General features: G+C 43.7%; 5 protein-coding genes across 5 annotated transcripts; 3 read left to right on the top strand and 2 right to left on the bottom strand.

The window, feature by feature from the left end:
* Positions 1 to 3,768: 3,768 nt before the first annotated feature.
* On the top strand, positions 3,769 to 5,019 carry DFL_007774 (uncharacterized protein; the record flags this gene model as incomplete). The annotated part of the gene is made up of 1 exon (XM_067637411.1): positions 3,769 to 5,019. The coding sequence occupies one exon, from the start codon at positions 3,769 to 3,771 to the stop codon at positions 5,017 to 5,019; it is 1,251 nt and encodes a 416-aa protein (XP_067488931.1).
* A 1,535-nt stretch (positions 5,020 to 6,554) lies between these two features.
* DFL_007773 (uncharacterized protein) lies at positions 6,555 to 7,834 on the top strand (the record flags this gene model as incomplete). The annotated part of the gene is made up of 4 exons (XM_067637410.1): positions 6,555 to 6,639; positions 6,733 to 6,818; positions 6,892 to 7,121; positions 7,183 to 7,834. 4 exons carry the CDS (start codon positions 6,555 to 6,557, stop codon positions 7,832 to 7,834), a joined length of 1,053 nt encoding a protein of 350 aa, XP_067488930.1.
* A 6,102-nt stretch (positions 7,835 to 13,936) lies between these two features.
* Positions 13,937 to 15,386, bottom strand: DFL_007772 (uncharacterized protein; the record flags this gene model as incomplete). The annotated part of the gene is made up of 2 exons (XM_067637409.1): positions 13,937 to 14,929; positions 14,994 to 15,386. 2 exons carry the CDS (start codon positions 15,384 to 15,386, stop codon positions 13,937 to 13,939), a joined length of 1,386 nt encoding a protein of 461 aa, XP_067488929.1.
* A 71-nt stretch (positions 15,387 to 15,457) lies between these two features.
* On the top strand, positions 15,458 to 16,565 carry DFL_007771 (uncharacterized protein; the record flags this gene model as incomplete). The annotated part of the gene is made up of 4 exons (XM_067637408.1): positions 15,458 to 15,479; positions 15,655 to 15,669; positions 15,735 to 16,434; positions 16,499 to 16,565. 4 exons carry the CDS (start codon positions 15,458 to 15,460, stop codon positions 16,563 to 16,565), a joined length of 804 nt encoding a protein of 267 aa, XP_067488928.1.
* A 1,625-nt stretch (positions 16,566 to 18,190) lies between these two features.
* Positions 18,191 to 18,686, bottom strand: DFL_007770 (uncharacterized protein; the record flags this gene model as incomplete). The annotated part of the gene is made up of 4 exons (XM_067637407.1): positions 18,191 to 18,373; positions 18,439 to 18,450; positions 18,518 to 18,563; positions 18,643 to 18,686. The coding sequence occupies 4 exons, from the start codon at positions 18,684 to 18,686 to the stop codon at positions 18,191 to 18,193; spliced, it is 285 nt and encodes a 94-aa protein (XP_067488927.1).
* Between the last annotated feature and the right edge of the window lie 770 nt (positions 18,687 to 19,456).

The raw sequence follows: 19,456 nt of genomic DNA, 5'->3' as shown, positions 1-19,456 counted from the left end.
CACCGAAGAATCACCAGCCTCCCTTATAGGCGGAGCTAAATTTGAGAAACAGTTACATTAATAAGGTCTTTCATTATAGTTTAATCTAACCATTGGCAGAGCTCCCGCATACCTAGCTGAAAGACTTAATTACGGCGGTGCGTTATTTTATACATAACTTTCCCGTTCCAAATACAGTTATGAATGCTTGATGACTACTCGAGGTTAGGATCTTGGCACAATTGTAGGGTATCAATTCTTGATTTAATCTATTCAGTCTTATTGACCATTTTGTTGAATGGCTGTTACCTGACGATTTGGCATAATGGTGAAATCGAATGACTTCTTAAGTTTTTACGATTCCGTTTTATTATAATAAAATCATTTAGTTCACAAGACAAATGTCACTTGGTAATTCTAGCCTAAGAGCTAACTTAATATCTGTGTAGATTGAAAAATGATGACCTCCTAGTGGAGTGAACTAAAGTGAAGCAACGGGTATTCTGTGCGTGAAAATAAATAAATAGAAGGTTTGATTTTCCTTTAGCAAATTCGATTTCTGGGGCGGAAGTTTCTAGGGCTTCGTAGCCAACATCTCGTACCAAGGCAATACTATCGGATGGGCGACTCTTTGGAAGGAATGGTGACTTACTGGAACGAGCTGGAAGAAGAGGACAGATTGGCGGTGAATCAATCATAATTAAATCTCCATCTATGTCTAGCTCAAAAAGAGCTGGAGACGGAGATTGGCGGAACAAGCTCGGTGGTGCGAATGTGGTAGCAACCGTCGAAACCGAGGGCAGCTGTGTTATAGTGCTGCTGCTAAAGGGTGCACGATCAAAGTCCCCTTCAATGTGGGCCTGGACGAGTTTGTTTGGATTTTTTTGCTATATCGTCGTTCTTATATTAGACTGACGTTGGGAACATTTACATAGAGTCTCGACTTTAGAGCGGGGAAAGAAACTAGCCTCCAGAGAGTGGGAACATGGTATTTTCGGCTTTCGGAAATTGAGATCTTTTTGCCTCGATTCGGTTTTATGAGCCACCTGCTCCTTGAACATATCGATAGGGTTGAGTTTCTTGGATTTGGCTAGGGCAGGCATTGTGGACTTTGGAGACGATTGGTTTCCCAAACAGGTCACGAGAGCGAGGTGCGAAGCTATTGTACCTGGTATTCTTACAAATGATTTTTCTTGATGTTAGGGCTTGAAGGGCTGTAGAAATGTTTGTTTGGTAGCTTCTAAGAGAGTATTAATGGAAGAAGGTGAATAGTCTCGTGGGTAAAGTTGGGGTTTATGGAGTGTGAATAACGCGCCGGTGAGATAAAGGATGAGTATGGTTTATGTCGGATGGAGTTGGGAAAAGAATATTGTTTTTGAGGTGGCTGCTAACTAAATGGTTTAAACTCCAAGTCCGTAAAAGATTGTTGAAGAATTTGTAGAAATAATTACAATACAGCTTTACAGAATACAGGCTTGTCTAGTCTCGCGCGGCCGTATCTGGCCTTGCATCGATCGTGTCGTTGTTGCGTACGTGTGTTGCATTTCTGTTTTAGGCAATATACCTGTGATGTTTAGTTGAGACTGTGTGGCGTCCAGCACCTTGTGGGGCTTCATGGCAGTTGCACAGGTATATCTTGTACAGTTGCTATTGCTTCGTCTCTAGGTTACTACTTTACGGTAGTTAGGCCTTTGGTTTATAAGATAAGTTTTGCCTGTAGATATTTTCCTGTGTAGTCTTGTGTTATGTACAACCGGTTAACTTGAAATACCCAAGCCACATAGCTCAAAGATGGCTCGAGACTAAGCTCAAAGTATACTATATATAGCCTCAACATGGTATCACAAGCATCGAATCTCAAGGCCAAAAGAAGTTGAGAAGGGCCACCGCACTTAGACTAATATATACTATTAGATTGTGTTTAATTACGGTATCTAAATTTATAAAGCTGAGGCTAGTTAATCATCGCGATCCGTGACTTGATAGTCGGCCGAGAATTCTAGACGACGTGCGTGGAGAATTTCGGCGAGTCTTTTCACTCTGCGGAACCAAATAGAGCCCTGGCATGATTCGGGCCAATGGCACATCTCTAATGATAGTATCTTAGATGCGATTTTAACGTAATATGACAGAATATTTGGGTTTCAGAGAATGATAGTGTGTATCTTGTCTTTCGTTGCCTAGTGGTTTTCTTCGGTGGCGTTAAAGCCTCGTGGTCTATAGCCCGATTTTAGATACACAGGATATTTTCCGGAAATGGATCGCCTGGCCAGGATATACCCTCCTGTTCTACGCTATCGAAGAAGAAATTCGACGCCGTGGTGAGCCGTCTAGGGGTGGCTAATTAGTTAAGCGTCATTTGTGGGCAGAAACCCTCGAATTTGTGTGTTGGGGGTACAAATCTAGGATAAACGACGACTTTAGCATGGACTGTGTGCTGGTTCTGCCTTTGATAAACCTGCTACTTGAATTCAGGCGTCGAGGTGTAGTAGCTAGGTATGGTGAAAGGTTAATGAAAAGCTGGCTTTTTCTAACCAAAACAAAATCAAATGGCGTCTTGTTTTGATGATTCTAGATTCTAGATTGATATTCATATTAATATTATATATAGTGGGTGACTCTTTAGCTATCGATCTACTATAAGCTCCGCAGGTGTGGACAGTGTGGTACGGCCAACGATGCTAATACGAACATAAATAAATGGCACGTGAATTGAATCATGATTTCAGAGCGCCCCGTCTTTATAGCTCCGAGTTTTTTTTTTTTGTTTTTTATTTATTTTTGAAACATCAGAGAGGCTCATGAATTCGAGTTGAATTTTGTGCTAATGTAAGACACAGCGCTTAGCGCGTAGGGGAATTGCCTATATGCTTAGGCCGGACTCAAAATTGGTTCAATACTTGAATGATAATGTCATCGGAGTTTCGAGTTCGAGCAAGGTATACGGCTCTATCGATATCGTATTCGCGTATGTTTAATACGAGTGACTCTGCTCTCGACAACTATCGTATCTATCGTGTTCGAGTTGGATAGCCGAAGCGGGAAAGCGGATGCGGGGTAACAACCAGATCTTGGCATTCTGGTCTTCCACCCGATGACGATCAGATCTTTCTGCCTAGCACAGATCTTGCCAAAGGAAATACCGGGGTTCGTCAACGCCATGCAGCATTACCCTAGACGTTATGAATCTAGACTCCAAGATAACACGGAGTATAGCTCTATCGATGGTAAATTAATATTGTAGGACTCTCTCGACGTCGACAGACATCGGCAAGTTCGAGGCCCGAATATGAATTGAGTGTACACGTGTCGGGTGATACACACCAAAATTCCTGACAGACGGGGTTTGTGTAACCAAAAAGAGAGTGTCCCGATTCCCAGAGAATGGCCCAGTTTCTGCCGTGGCAGGTTGTTCTTTGCTGGGAGATAGCCTTATTATAGGCTGTGGCTTCGGAGATTCGCCTGCTCGTTCACATGGCAGGTCATTGTTTGTAGATAGTTTCTCAGGATAGGCTCTTGAAACATCAAGTTGCTAGGCCCCAGATCACGGAATCCCTGCGAGAACGCTTAAAAATCCCGCCCTGCCATGCATAACCAGGCCTATTAAAAGGCCTGGATTGCTGAAGGTCGGGTTATGTTTAAAAAATCACCCCTCTCTTCCAGCCGCGCAGGGAAGGCCAGAGAGCGTGTATTCCTCGCTTCCTCCTCTTCGCTCATAGCCCCGAAGGATTAGTAAATTATAAAAATATTTTTAATCCGGTCGAAAGGCTGCAAACCACACTCTTCGTCATGGAGGCTTTGGTAGATGTAGTATCGTCTACGGCAAAGGACATACCCGTCCTCAAAGTCCTCTGCGCTAGCACCATAGTCTCCTATCTGCTCATTGTCCGGCACCTCCGCCACCGCAACCTCAACAAATTTCTTCGGACCGTTCAAAATGAGTGCGGCATAGTCACAAAATCTTCAGACCTTTCGATCTGCCATGCCGAACAAGCCGTAAAACTCATGGGGCAATGGGACTTCCCCCGAATTACAAGACTCGCCTTGCAGTTCGCTTTGTTTCGGACATATGGGATTCCCACCATCTCTTCTCTACTCTGGAAAACTCGCCAGTTGGCACAGCGCTCCACCGCTCACCGACGATATGTCGACACTTCCGTTCTCATCATCGAGTTAATGTCTTCCCCGCTCGGCTCTCCTAGAGCAAAAATCGCGATCGAGAGAATAAACTACCTTCACAACAGGTACAAAGGCTCTATCTCCAATAATGATCTTCTATACACCCTTGCACTCTTCATGTGCCAGCCACCACTTTTCATCAACAAATACGAATGGCGTAAAATGCATCCGGTCGAATTAATGGGAATCCACCGTTTCTGGAGTCAAGTTGGAATCATGATGGGCATAACCGGAATTCCAGATTCTTTCGAAGGAACATACGAATGGGCGAATGAATACGAGCGAAGATACATGCAACCTGCTGAGACAAATAGAAATGTAGCAGGAGCAACGGTGGATATCTTGGTCTACTTTGTTCCAAAGTTTATGCATTCCGCTACCATTCCGGTGATACATGCAGTTTGTGATCAAAGGCTCAGGGCATCATTTAATTGGCCGGATCCGCCCGGGTGGATTGAACCTGTGGTGAATGGGTTCTTCGGGGTTCGGGCGTTTTGTATGAGAAATTTTGTGTTACCCAGGTTTGAGAAACACAGCGCAATTCAACTTGATCCCATTGATCCTTCGGTGCCATTGCTGGAGAGGAGGTATTACTTCAATCTTTGGGAAACCGATCCGTGGTACCTAAAGAGGACTTGGTGGAATAGTTATGGGCCTATTGGTTGGCTCTGTATGGCGATGGGTTGGGGAATCCCTAATGAAGAGGAGTTTGAGTCAGTCAAGGGGTACCGCCTTGGTGATCTCGGGCCAAGATCTACCGTCGGCAAAGGTGCAGGAAATGAAGGATGGGATCATGGTTCACTATTAGGGGGCGGGAGCATTGTTGAAAGCAGTGGGAAGTGCCCGATGTTTATGGGTTAAACTAGACCAGGTGGGCTATTAAAATACATCAACTAGAAACACGAAGGGAAACGACATTGTGGCGATAGTTATTCTTGGGTCGAGAGCACACAGTATTATTTTACCTATTGAAATATACGTCCATCATTCATTCATTAGCGGTATTCATCTGGAAGCCTGGGAGCGAAAGTGGATTTATGTTTCACAGGAGCTTGATTTGCAGTCAATCTTGTCATTAAGATATAAATTTAAGGGCACTATTTTTTGATGTATCTAGCGATAGAATTACTACAGCGTACATGCATCTCTCTATTCCCCGCCTGGCTAGCCAGTTAGTATATTATAAAAAAACCGATCTCTAGATCTAACGCTCATGGCGAAACCGAATAAGCCCGATCACTAATCGACTCTAGCTCTTCATGAATTTAATGTAAATCATAGCTGGTTTAACTACACATATCTACCATACGAGCCAATTCTTTGCTGGGACGGATCTCGGATAGTCTCGACAACCGCCAATATTGTAATGTGGTCGTGGTAATTAGTATATTTATCCCGCGGTTAAGTTCAAGGCTAGACACCACAGCTGGAGCTACAATCACCTACACGGACACACAGTAAATACTTAAGTACTTACTTATTGAGTACTTACGACTTCATACTCCGGAGTATTCCTGTTCGAGTAACAAAAAAAGAGTAAGTCAATGACACCTTGAATATTAATGAATTCACTGTGGCTATCGTAAGGCCTTCATTGCGTAAGCTTCAGAAACCCAAACTATGTAAGTTAGTTTTATCTCAAGCTCCTTGCTGACACCGCAGGGATGTAAGCCACCCTAGCGAAACCGAAGAGTCGATTAGCCAAGCCCGCTTATTAAACTCTTAACTCCAGACTCCGACATCCGAGATCCCAAACCCAGGGCCCACAAACGTCATTTGGATACTATTTTCAAAAATTTCGAAGTAGAAAGTTCGTTCTGGAATATGAATATGGTCTCCCGTCCTTCCAAAATGGTCTGCTTCGATGGCTTACACCCCTGCAATGTCATCAAGCTTACCCGTTCCCGCACTCTACACCATCAAGTGTGATTTCTTAGCACAACCAGGGAATCGACGGGTCAGGTGAACATATAAACTGGATTTCTAATGAACTATACCATCTTTAACCCCATTTGGTCGGGCATATTCTCCCTGGTCTAGTTCAAAGAGTTTACGTGACACGATGGGAACGGAAAAAGTAAAATCAAAGTTTGGTTTGCTACCCGCGCAAAGGGCGGGACAACATGCATAAACCCAATTCCAAAAGGCCCATTGGGTTTCCGGGTATTAAGAGGATATCTCGGGCTTCCAAGTATAAATTAGCCTGTCCCTCCCGTTGTCGAATCGATCATTCTTCCCATCAGTGCACAGTTTAGTCTCAGAATATCAACCTTTCACAGCTTAAGCTTTCCCATTGAAATCAACGCAAAATTTCCCAACAGCTGCATTCATCCTCCCAATATCAGTCGATCATACCCAATATCACTATAGCTCTGAAAGTGTTCTAGTATCTCACAATGGTCACATACGGAACTCCAATTCCCATCCGTCAGTTGGGCAAAAATGGACCTTACGTCTCCGAGTTAGGATACGGCGCAATGGGTACGTAAATTAGCTATGGGCCCACAGAACGCGACTATATGCATACATGTATTCTGAAGAAAAGAATCTGCCTCTAACAAAAGCCATATCTAGGTCTCTCTATCGGCTACGGCCCAGCAAAACCCGACGAACATCGTTTCAAAATCCTCGACGCAGTCATTGAAAATGGTATTTACTTTGTATGTCTCACCAGCTCCCAAAACATCCAAGAACAAGTTCCCCAGTATATCTAACAAATCTGTAACTTGAAAGATCGATACTAGTGATATCTACGGCGACAGCGAAGACCTCATCGGGCAATGGTTCAAACAAAACCCCGGCCTACGTGAAAAGGTCTTCCTGGCCACAAAATTCGGAATCAAGATGGACGTGTCGAAAGGTATATTCGGGGCCGATGGTAGCCCCGAGTATGTGAAGACGGCTATTGAGTCGAACCTTAAGAGGTTAGGTGTTGAATATATTGATTTATACTATGTTCATCGGTAGGTTGCATCTTTTACGTGTTGGATTTGGCTAGAGATACTAATACTGAGGCCGTTTTAGTATCGATTCAAAGACCCCCATCGAAGTAACCATGGGGGCTCTCAAGGAACTTAAAGAAGCCGGAAAAATCCGCCACATCGGACTCTCAGAAGCATCTGCGGAAACCATCCGCCGTGCTCATGCAGTTGAGCCTCTCGCTGCAGTCCAAAGTGAATACTCTCCATTCGCAATCGACATCGAAGAGCCCGAACGTAACGTTCTGAGTACCTGCCGCGAGCTCGGAATCGCAATAGTAGCATACAGCCCGCTAGGCCGTGGCTTCTTAACAGGTCGTTACCGTTCAACCGAAGACTTCGAACCAGGTGATTTCAGAACCTATGCTCCTCGTTTCTCCAAGGAAAACTTCCCGAAGAATCTAGAGTTGGTAGATGGGATCAAAGCTTTGGCTGATAAGAAGGGTGTAACTGCCGCGCAGCTGACTCTGGCATGGGTATTGAGCCGCGGTGATGATGTTATCCCGATTCCCGGAACGACGAGGTTGGAAGGATTGGAGGAGAACTTGGGAGCTTTGAAGGTTGAACTTTCTGAGGAGGAAAAGAAGGAAGTGGAATGGTTGGCGAAGGAGTGTGTGCCTATCGGAGAGAGGTATCCAGCTGGGATGAACGATGTTCTGTTCGCTGATACTATTCCTTTGGACCAGTACAAGCCGTAAAAGGTTACAGATGGTCATATATGTTAAATGCAGAGAAAGGCTTGTGTAAGTATCATAGTTGGAAGCTTTATAGCTTTGCTTTTTGGTTCCTACACATGTTATCCAGTGCCAGATAGTATTTTAAATTCTAGAATAAACATTGCATATCAAACCGCTGCAATATAGCCCGAGATGCCACTCTGCATATGCTCCTCTAGTTACCAGCTTGTGCCACGTCCCAAGGGTGTAGAAGATTGGAAGAACTCAAACATTGTATAAAGTTGCATTTGATAATTTCGTAAAATATACTGCAGTATTTATCTTTGCTTCTTGATTTCAGAGCTAAATCCAAATGATTCATCACTTTTTACATAGGTATTCGACCGCCCAGCGGGATTAAATAACAGGCAACCTAAGCGCGCTGTGAGCTGCACCTTTTGATCTTGGTTGCAGCAAACAGGCTGCGCCGCCTTGTTACAGGCAATTGTCTAGAAGCGCACTTTCTGCGGGGTAATAAATACAAATTCCTTGCTACAACAGTAAATCTCCTCGAAGTCTACTATCCCTTCCGGATCTCGTCGTCCACGCCAAAGGCTAGCTATTCTACAACATTCAAACTCTCTACTGGGATTTGAATTCCGCCTTTAGATATAAAAGCAAGTTATAGATCAACCAAGCAACCGCCCCAGCCATGGATCTTATACAGTGACATACATCTACCCAACGGGAGTCGAATTGGCAACGGTCGAGACAATGTTGGACGATATCCATCCAAATCCCTTCTCACACAACTCCTATACGCTCGGGCGGATGGGAGCGCACAATATTGTGATTGCGGTTACGCCAGAAATTGGGGATAACAACGCTGCGACTATGCCTACCCTATTACTAAATGATTTTAAGTCTGTTAGATTTGGCTTGCTCGTGGGGATTGGCGGCAGTATCTCTGTTGAGGATGAGCATGATATCAGACTAGGTGATGTTGTAGTCAGAAAGTCAACGGGTGTATATGGTGGAATTGTATAGTTTGACTGGGGGGAAATACACCCTAAGGGAACCTTTAAGTGAACAGGATCACTAAATAAACCCCTAGTTGTCATTATTGCAACTGTTTAGAAATTGCAAGCACAGCATCGGAGAAAGAGAAATCAGTTTTGTAAATACCTAGCCGATATGCTAGAGAGATTTCCGCATATGGAAGAAAAGGAATAATTCTATTAGGGTTCAGAGAATGACCAATTATTCGAGGTGACATATGAACACTCAAACAGTAAGAACTGTCACTGTTGTGATTAAAGCAAGGTTATAGAACGTGAACTGTGCAAAAAGTCATCATTTAGGATTTGCTATGGTATTATTGCATCTAACCAAGTTCTCAAAGACGCTATTATTCGAGATAAACTACAAGAAGACTTTAGAATTATCTATATGGAAATGAAGGCAGCTGGTTTGATGGACCAGTTCCCTTGCTTCGTTATCCGAGGAATATATGATTACACAGATTCCCACAAGAACAAACGGTGGCAGCCTTACGCCGCTGCTACAGCTGTTTCATATGCTAAGGAACTACTCTCCATTATTCTAGCACAGGAGATAGCCACAGAAAACCAAGCGATTAGAAGCTCTACAAATTTCAAGAGGTATGTATGATACTTAATTTTATGTCGTTTGTAATTGCAATCCAATGCGAATGTGGGCACAAGTTATAGGGATCATGAACAATCGGTGAAATATATAGTTTACTGACTCTACGTAGAGCAAAATCGGGTACTAGATATCCTTCTTTATGCTAAGAACGCAGCTTATAACTCACAGCTCTGGGAGCATAAAGATCGGTGCCCGCAAATACGAAAGTCGAACTTAGGAAACAGATTATAGAATGGAGCGAAGAACTAAGCAACCCGCTTATCTTCTGGTTAAATGATATGGCCGGCACTGGCAAGTCGACTATTGGTCATACAATTGCGGAAGAATTTGAGAATAAGGGATGAATGTGACGGGAACGATGATATTAGATTATTACTTCAACTATTTGCCGAAACGAAATACATCCGGACGCTCACTACCAACCGGCTGGAGATAGTAATACGTCTAGGATTCGTAATATGAAAGAAATCTTCCATTGTGACTTAGCTCTTCATGAGATTTCACGCAATATTGTCGATCCTGATATATTAGTTTTTTTAAGACCCGCTCTAGCAAAATAAGCAAAATTCCGAGACTCTTCCAGCAGATTGGCCCAGAGAAACGAAAATAGCTACTCTTATACAAAAGGCCGATGGATTATTTATCTATGCCGCAACAATATGTCGTTTTATCAATACTCAACCAGGCCTATAGCCACCTCAAGAGTTACTCGAAGTCTTTCTCCCTCAAAACGGATCAAGACCAAATTAAGATATAATATCCCTTCAGAATCTCCGACTGAAAACTTGACACCATATATATTCAAATCTTGAAGCATTCCATTAAGGAGGTTCAAAAGGATAACAATAAACAAACTCTAGCTGAACAGTTCAGGCGAGAGGTTGGCTCTATCATCATTCTTTCAGAACCTCTCTCTGCTACCGCACTAGGAAGACTCTTAAATATTAGCCAAAGGGCAATCTACTTCAGTCTACAACACTTACAGTCAGTTTCCAATGTGCCCAAAAATCAAAAATCGGAAATACATCTACTACACTGTTCTTTTCATAATTTTCCCCTCAAAAAAAGAAGGTGCCATAACCCATTGTTCTGGGTAGATAAGAAAATAACACATCAACATTTAACAATATATTATCTCAGACAGTTTTCATGCTGTAGAACTGGATTGAAGATCAATATCTACAACCTCTAATAATATCCTAAAACTCTTGCAACGGAAATCAATCCCTCTTTAGTAACAAAACATATACCACCAGAAATGCACTATGCATGTCGATACTATGCTCAGCACCTCCAGCTAAGTGAAGAGTATCAATACGATAATGGGCTGGTCGATGTCTTCTTGCGACAGCACTTACCTCAGGTTTGAAGCACTTTCGTTAATAGGCGGTGTTTTCAAGGGGCCCCATGCTGTGTTATTACTCTCAACCATAATGTAAGTGAAAAATTCCATACGGCGCAGCAATTAAATTTTCTGAAGGCTAATTTATTCATAGGGATTAACGAAGCCCTAACATTCGTCCCTTTCTACATGATACTCGTCGGTTCATTATTTATAACCGATCTATTATCGATCAAGCGCCCCTTCAAGTATATTGCTCCGCTTTTGTATTTTCACCACAACAGAGCTTAGTTCGCAAAGAGCTTAGAAATGAGATGCAGCGTTGGGTAAAGAGGTCGGTGGTAACTCAAGACCAGTGGAGTCCATTATTACAGACGCTTGAGGGACATTCAGACTCTAGGTATGGAGATTTAAGCCTCATCACAGGCCTGGCCTTTTCGTCCAACGGCAAAATGATAGCTGATAAAATAATCCGACTGTGGGATACAGCGATGGGCGCGGTTTTTGCAGGTATTTTAAAATCGTGGAAACGCGTACCTCATAAAGACGATAGCATTCTCAGCCAATAACGAAACAGTGGTATCGCTATCATCGCGCGATAGAATGATCAGGGTCTGGGATGTAGTATCAGGCACGATTTTACGGGAAAATAAACTGTTTACATATGGCATTTGTATAACCCTCTCACCAGATGGCGGGTTGGTAGCGATAGCATCAACGACTCATGACACCTTACATCTCTGTGATACAGCGACTGGTTTATTCCTACCGATGCTTGAGCATCCATTCGCAGGCAGTGTTCCTCAGCCCACAATCTCACCAAACAACAAGGTGGTAGCGTGAGGAGCTGCGGATTACAATAAAATAATACTCTGGGACACAGTAACAGGTGCAATTCTGCATGTCCTTGTACTTGGAGACCAGTATCAGGGTACGAGTGCCCTAGTTTTCTCACCGAATAGCAAAATGTTAGCGTCGGTGTCGTATGATGGAACAATCTGGCTCTGGGGCACAGCAACTGGCACAATTCTGCGGAGGAGCGCCCTTGAATATGGGTATTATAAAGGTAACTTCCATGCCCTATCATTCTCGCCGAGCGGCAAGATAGCAGTGCTTGCGGGTCAAAGAATTCAACTCTGGGACATAAAGACGATGGTTTTACACATAAACGGCAATTGTGGGGAGGCCGAATTTGAGGATCTCGCCTTTTCGCCGGACGGCAGGGTAATTGCATCGACAAGACAACGGGACCCGATAGTTCAGCTCTAGGACATCTCAGCTATAGCTAGTAGTACAGTTCTACAAACACTTGAAGGTCATACGCGTATTGTCAGAGACGTTACCGTCTCACCTGGTGGCAAAATGATAGCGTCAACTTCGGAGAATGGAATAATCCGGCTATGGGATACAGAGACAAGTACAACTTCGAATATCCCAGCGTAAAATAGATGGAACTGGCATTATACAATTTTCACCGAGTGGTGGAACGATAGCATATGAGGACTACGGGGGCGACGTAGTTTTGCTCCGGGGCCGAATGACGTCGACTGGCGCGATAAAATCCTGTGGGAAGTTGAGGGTTGAGGGCCATAATAGCGCGGTCCTGAGTGTAGCCTTCTCGCCCAGCCACAAAATGATAGCTTCAGTGTCAGAAGATAGTATAATCCGGCTCTAGGACAAAGTGACCGGTGCAGCTTTCTATACACTCGAGGGTCGACGTCATCAACCCTTTCTTAGTGCAACATTTTTATTGAATCCGGACAACAAAATAATGGTATCGGAGTCGTACCACCGAATCATTTGGACTCTGGGACACAGCAACAGGCGCATATCTACAGGTACCTGAGGAATCCGATGAAGGATATATCAGAGGTGCGGCCCTATCACCAGAAGGCCGAATAGTAGCTTCAGTGTCAATGTCGTCCTTTTATGAATGCAAACAAGTATTGCAAATTTGGGACCGAAAGACGAGCATGTCATCGAAATTATCTGGTAGAAGTTGGGATTTGAATGGGTGTAAGATGTATTATGGTGCACGGTGTGTCAAGACTAGTTTCAGTAAATACAACTCGTTCCTTAGAACTAACTAGGGATTGATACATGTCCGATCCGACCCAACTGGTAAATTGGATCTCAAACTACAATTCGTCCTCCAGATTTGTAGAAGAGAGAATTGGATAACCAAGGATGGAAAAGATTATATCTGGCTCCCTCCTGAATATAGACCCAGTTGCTCAGATTTCGAATTCCGGAACAATGTACTCGCGTTAGGACATGTCCCTGGCCACCTCACATTTATTGAAGTCCATCTAGATCCATGTACTTAAGAACTCGCTTACCATCAGCGTCAAATATTCTTTTTTTTAATGGCTCTTCCTCAAGGAGAATCCTAGGAAGCTTCGGTGTTCGGATGGCTTACATTGCCACTATCTACCTGTATTGTTTACCTACGTTGATGGTGGCAATACTCTTTGAAACCAAAAATACTCAACTAAAAATACCTAGGTACCCATGTAGATAGTCTCAAGGCTCTATTTATCGTTGGGAGGACCGAAGGTTTCTAAGATGGAAACGTTTAAACCCCGTACGAGCTAGTAATCATCATTACCAGCTATTTGCGCGCTTAATCTCGAGGTTGCGCGCTAACACTTGTTTCGGCAGGCCACCAAGTATGCAAGTCTAAACGGAGTAATGGTGACATTTTATGATGGCGAGCACGTCAAAGATAATATACCTAGATATGTACACGTATGTATGTAGTCTCGTACCCAGACAAGGCCAAAACCAAGGCTTGCTTTATGCAATGCATCAAGGATATCTATAAATTCAAAGACTAAGTCGTTAGAAATCATGTTAGTGGTGCATAAAAAGAAGACATATTCAACTTTGGGATGTCACCTGCGGCGTCACTGGCACCTCCTAGAATTAGGCCTCTGACTATGGCCGAAATTTCTTACATTCAATAGTCCCCCTAGCTTGGTGCTCACTAAGTACCTAGATGCCTAAGTAGGTAGGCGAAGAAATATGGAACTTAATACTTTATATATGAAAGACACGCTGAAGTCTTATGTACAAACAAATGTGATTGTATGTGAATGCTTCAAATGAGTTCGAAGGTCAAAAACTTTTTTTCTTTATTTACCTCCATTCCTTTTAGCAACAGTACTCCGTACGATATCCCGAATCTCCTCTTTTATCCTTCCAATAGTGCCGACTCCGCCATAAACCATAGCAGTATATACACCTACAACACCGGCACCTTCCCTCAAAACATCCAGAGCGTCTTGTCCAGTAGAAACCCCACCACTAGCCCAGATCTCCTTATCTCGAGGGAGACGTCTCCTATACTCCCTCACCAAATCCCTCATTGTATCAAATAACTCCGGCCCAGAGAGCCCGCCAGCTTCGTGTACCAAATGAGATGGAGAAACCAATGTATCCGGTCTTCTCAAAGTTGTATTAGCCACAACTACACCATCAACGCCAGACCTCTTAATAGCAGATGTGATATCTTCGATCTGCTGCTTAGAATTCTCATCCGGGGAAATCTTGACAATAACTCTTGGTTTCTCCTTCTTTTCCACCTTTTTTGCTTCTGCCACAACAGCAGAAAGTAGCTCGGTAAGGGTACTCCCAGATTGTAATTTTCTCAAGCCCGGGGTATTCGGACTGGATACATTAACAACCAAGACGTCGGCGTATAATCCCAGTGACTTGACACCGGATATATATGCTTCCTTCACCCCCTCAATATCATCCTCGCTCACAGATTTATTCTTCCCAATCTGCACAGCCAATAACTTTCCGGGGTATAAACTTGCCGGCAAGTTATCAAGTACATCCTGTTCTGTCATTCCATTATCCGTAGCATATCTAAGCACTCTCTCGCGTAGCTTTCTAGCTACGTAGTCAGAACCTAAGGAATTGAAGCCGTAGCGATTGATGAGGGCTTTATCGGCCACGAGGCGGAAAACACGTGGGCGTGGGTTACCGGCTTGGGGTTGAGGTGTAACACAGCCAACCTCAATGATGGAAGGGCCGAGGGCGAATAGTGCGTCTACAGCTTCGGCATTTTTGTCAAGACCAGCGGAGATATAAATTGGATTTATGATACGTTTGTCCCAGACCTTTTTTGTTATTCATTAGTAGAGTTTTAATAGACAATCGATTATTATAAGTAAGAATACTAACGTAAGTTTCAAGGAATGGTTCTTTATCGTCTTCCTCTCTAATTCCTAATCTATCTCGAGGATGGAGACCAAAATCCCAGAGAACCCGCAGAGCTTTCAGTCCAAAAGCATGTGCGTCTTCGGCATCTGGCGCGATGACTCGCAGCGCTGGAACAACAAAATAGCGATGAACCGCTGCCCTAGAATCCGTGGCATAGTACCCAAACAAAGCCAATGTAGTAATGGCAATTGTAGACTTTACAACTGTCTTCGTAGTCGACAATGGAGTCTTTTTTGTGGCGTATGTTCGTCGAAAGGTGTGTAAGGCCGACGGTTGTCTGAGGGCCGAAAAGGCACCATTGGCGCCCATAAAGGTCCTCGGACGGAGGAGAGGGCGAAAGTAAGACGTCGACATCCTTCCTTCCGGGTGTTTTAGCGTTTAATAGTGGGGATGTTCACCGTCGCATCCCGCTCGTGATATTTAGAATGAAGAAGCTGAGCCGAAGACGTTAATTAATTCACGACCAGCGTTGGGCCGATACTGCACCGCCACTTTGGTCTCGTATGCTCATTAGCCACAGTTGGGGCGCGAATTACCATTGGCCAATTAAATACTTCCCGTTGAAGAACCAGCAGGACGTCATTCTGGACGACAACCTCATTCCATATCATCACCAACCTAGGTACCCTAGCCATCGGTATGCCTTATACACTATATCGCCCTCATACGAGTCGGTTTGAACTAATCAGGGTGACTGTGTAGACTACATCGCTGGCGACACCCATCGACTCCCCTCCGTCTCACATACCCACCCCTCCATAATGAGACCCGCCCTCCGCCTCCTCCAAGCCGCGAAATCGGCGACTCCCACAAAACACACTCCTCGCCTGTTCGCCTTCCACCCGACAGGTATCGCGGGTCTTCCCACCCATCCTACTCCTCGTCCAACCCTCCTAACAATCTACAACGGCACACTCCAAAAACTCTCTGAACTCCCCGAAGAATCCGCCTACCGTACTGCCACAGAAGCAATCATCAAGCACCGTAAACGTATAGTCGAAGAGCAACTCCCTGTAGGTTGGGAAGCTTATCTTAAGGAGCGAGAAAGACGGGGTATTGAATCGCCGCCAAAGTATAACGAGGAAATCGAGGAGCAGGTTTTACACCGTGAGACGATTCAAGCTTACTGGGGAGAATGGGAGGGTCGCCAAGAAGATGACCATGAACTCGTGGAGTTGGTAAAGTGGAGGAATGATGAGATTAAGGCCGCTAGAATTGCACATTGGGAGGAAGTGAATAAGAGAAAGGCGCCAGATTATGAGGGCTTCAAGGGAGAGCCCGATCTTTCGGCCGAGCAAGTAGAGGTTATCGAGGAACAGATTGGAAGTGGGTTGATCGAGCAGGTTATCGAGCAGGCTTATGATGAGTACAAGCTGGTTGATGTGATGGCAAAGACAAAGCCGTGAGTTTTACGCTCTATAACCATATCGATTATCGTTTGAATACTAACGATTGCGGATTTACAGTTGGGAGCCACTTATGGAAGAACCGGTAGAAGGACAGTGGAAGTACTTTGAGAGGGAGCAGTCGTAAACTAGGTTGTATCTTCTACTATTCTTTATTTTACACCCCATTTGTACAGTTTAGTTCCACGGTGTCTTGGTATATGGCAAAAATACACAGGACATCTTGTAGATACATTGATGATACTTATAGTCAATAAGACCAAAAGCGACTCACATGATCATCTTTCAACTTGGCAAAAAGATCAAACCTTAGGAACAGCACTTCAGTTAAACCTACGAATCGGACGTCCTCAAAGTAGGGATCTACGCCAGAGAATTTTATGAGCTTAAACACCATCGAAAATTTTTTATAAACAGCACAAGAAATGATCCCAGAAAACTGCGGCAGTCACATATTCGCAGCCGAAGCCTTATCAAGAGTCTTACAACCCATAAACCGTACATATTCTTTTAGAATACTCAAGATCTAAATTTGACATCCCGATCTTTGGAATACACTTGCCTCACTCCGACTCTATCCATGGGTATCTATTCACAAGCATGAGATAGATTAGCCAAAGCTATTCTCAAGTGGCTCAACCCAGTATCTCCTACCTATATCAACACGGATCCTTAGTTGTCTGCTTTTATAGGCTTAGCCTTGATGACTCTGGTCCTATCGGACGGCCTGAAGCCTCGGGAAGAGATATTATCCGCAGGGTCCTGAGGCATTGGAGCGGCCATAGCGAGGCTACGAATGATTTCTAAATGTTAGAAAGCTCACTAATCTTATAGTTCGACATGTTATATAATATGATATAGTATCCCGAACGGCATATTTAATGGAATCATACCTTTTGAAGCTATATCCAAGTTCCATTTACTAAGAAATAATGATGGAAATATCTAAAATCACGAGTTCGTAGATGTTACATCGGATTTATACGACCCCATCGACTTCGGCTTGTCAAATGGTCAAATGGTTTCCCACAACAGATAGTCTTAGCTCGCTATGGCATAATTAGCCCACATGATGTCGCCAAGAAATTAGGCAACTTGGAAAATCCGGCATATTGCGAGCTCTTATATAGGGGTTATGAAGATATGGTTTATGGAGTGTGGTTCCGAAGTTCTGTATCGAGATAGCCTATAGCCGAACAAACCTGAACCCTTAATTCTTGCTACAAATGGACCTATAGCTAATTTTTAATGTTCGCGAAACGATTTTATGCGACCAAAGGACCCACGTTTCTGTTATATATACCTACAATAGCGAATATAGCGGTATCAATGACTAGGCGGAAATGCGGAACTCGGAATCCGAGTCTTGGCTTGCAGTTGCACTGTAGCGTTACGCTGATAAATCGGCCTTTGGGAGTATTCAATGTTAACGCGTTAATACAAGACCGATATCGATATGTTAACTAAAACATGTCAAACTATATTTATTTAAGTAATTACCAAGAAGGAAAGGGAAGAAAAGAAGAAACTACAAGTGTATTTCTCCGTATACTCGTTCTACATCTTTGAGGTGCACTAGTAACTTTGGAACTCCGGGGAGCGGGGGGAACGTTAGTAGATTGCTCGCGCTTGGACATGTGAATCCACGTGTACTAGAGGTTGGATTTCCTATCTTTATAACGCACAATTCCATGACGATTTAAAAGTTTGGCATAATTCGAATATTTGATTGAATCCAAATTCGATATGGCTCTATGTACTCGAGATGTGGCTCCCATGGCCTAATCTAACTACCCTCATTTCCAAACCCCCAATCCAAGTTAGAAGGTCGAAAATCCAGCAGACTGAACAGATTTCCACCATTTCGGAACCCCAATCCTTTCTTTCACAAGCACGAAGACACATGCATATCAACATGACCATAATAAACCGTGCCTACCGAAGCAATTAATACCCATAACTCATCCTCTCTAGTTTATTACCAAGGTATATTCTCTTACCAGTACCAAGTTCTTAATTTCCAAACTTGTTGCGACCAGGTATCTTCAGCAGAGAAAACTTCTTCCATCTGGGTTCCACTTCTGGTTCTGGTGCGGGGACGGGAGTTGGCAAGGCCATTGTGATGCTATATGATAGGTTTTTGAATGTCAGAACACTGAACTCCTCGGCTACAATTGTTCTTCTAGAAAAGTAGTCATATTTACCCAACAAAGGCGACAAGGAGAGCAATGACTTTAGAGGCCTGCATTGTGTATTTTGTCCCACGTCTTTTATATTTTCTTTTGAAACGAGGGATAAGTAAATGGCCTTAGGTTTGAAGGAATGACTAGGCTGGGAAATTTCAAAGACTGTAGCTTGGAGCTGGGGCTGGGGCTTTCTTGGATTTTTGACGGTAGACGGCTTCTAATTTATACCCCATAGCTTGCCCCCCAAACAAGGGAATAGTCAGGTTACACCGGCTCTAGACTCTAAATTACGAGTTACGGGAGCGGTTTGGCTCTTCGACATGCTGAAGTAGGTTTTGTAGGTATAAAAGCCCAGCGTATAGTGCCTTATATCTCTTTCTTTTATTCATAGTATTTAATAATGCCACTTGGGCGATACGAGGTAAAGAGGGCAGCAATGCCATAGAAAAGGAATAATCGCTAAGTCCATGGTCCCTTTGTGCGGCAAAGAGCTTGAAAGAGGTTAACTTAGGTACTTAGGTACTTTCGCCTCTGCCTCGCGAGCTCGAGCTTATAATAGCATGCTGTGTCAAATCTTAAGATCTTGCATGTGGTAGATGACTCAAGTATCTGCACCGGCACTAGTTACTTAAAATAGACTCAGATCTAGCAGCATTGCAAACAAGCCTCGGATGTGATTCCTTAACGATTTCACCTACTAGATTATATCGATTATGGAGTTCGGCTATACAGGCCTCCTATAGTTCGCCGCTTATAACGACTCGATTCCATCAATAGCCGAATTTAACGACACATGCATATTCGACTATTCTCTATCATTTCTAAGGCGTTA

This window comes from Arthrobotrys flagrans, assembly GCF_004000055.1.
Source record: "Arthrobotrys flagrans strain CBS H-5679 chromosome Unknown unitig_8, whole genome shotgun sequence".
Lineage (NCBI taxonomy): Eukaryota > Fungi > Ascomycota > Orbiliomycetes > Orbiliales > Orbiliaceae > Arthrobotrys > Arthrobotrys flagrans.
Note: the sequence above shows the minus strand (reverse complement) of the source record. Positions and strands in the feature narration are given on the sequence as shown.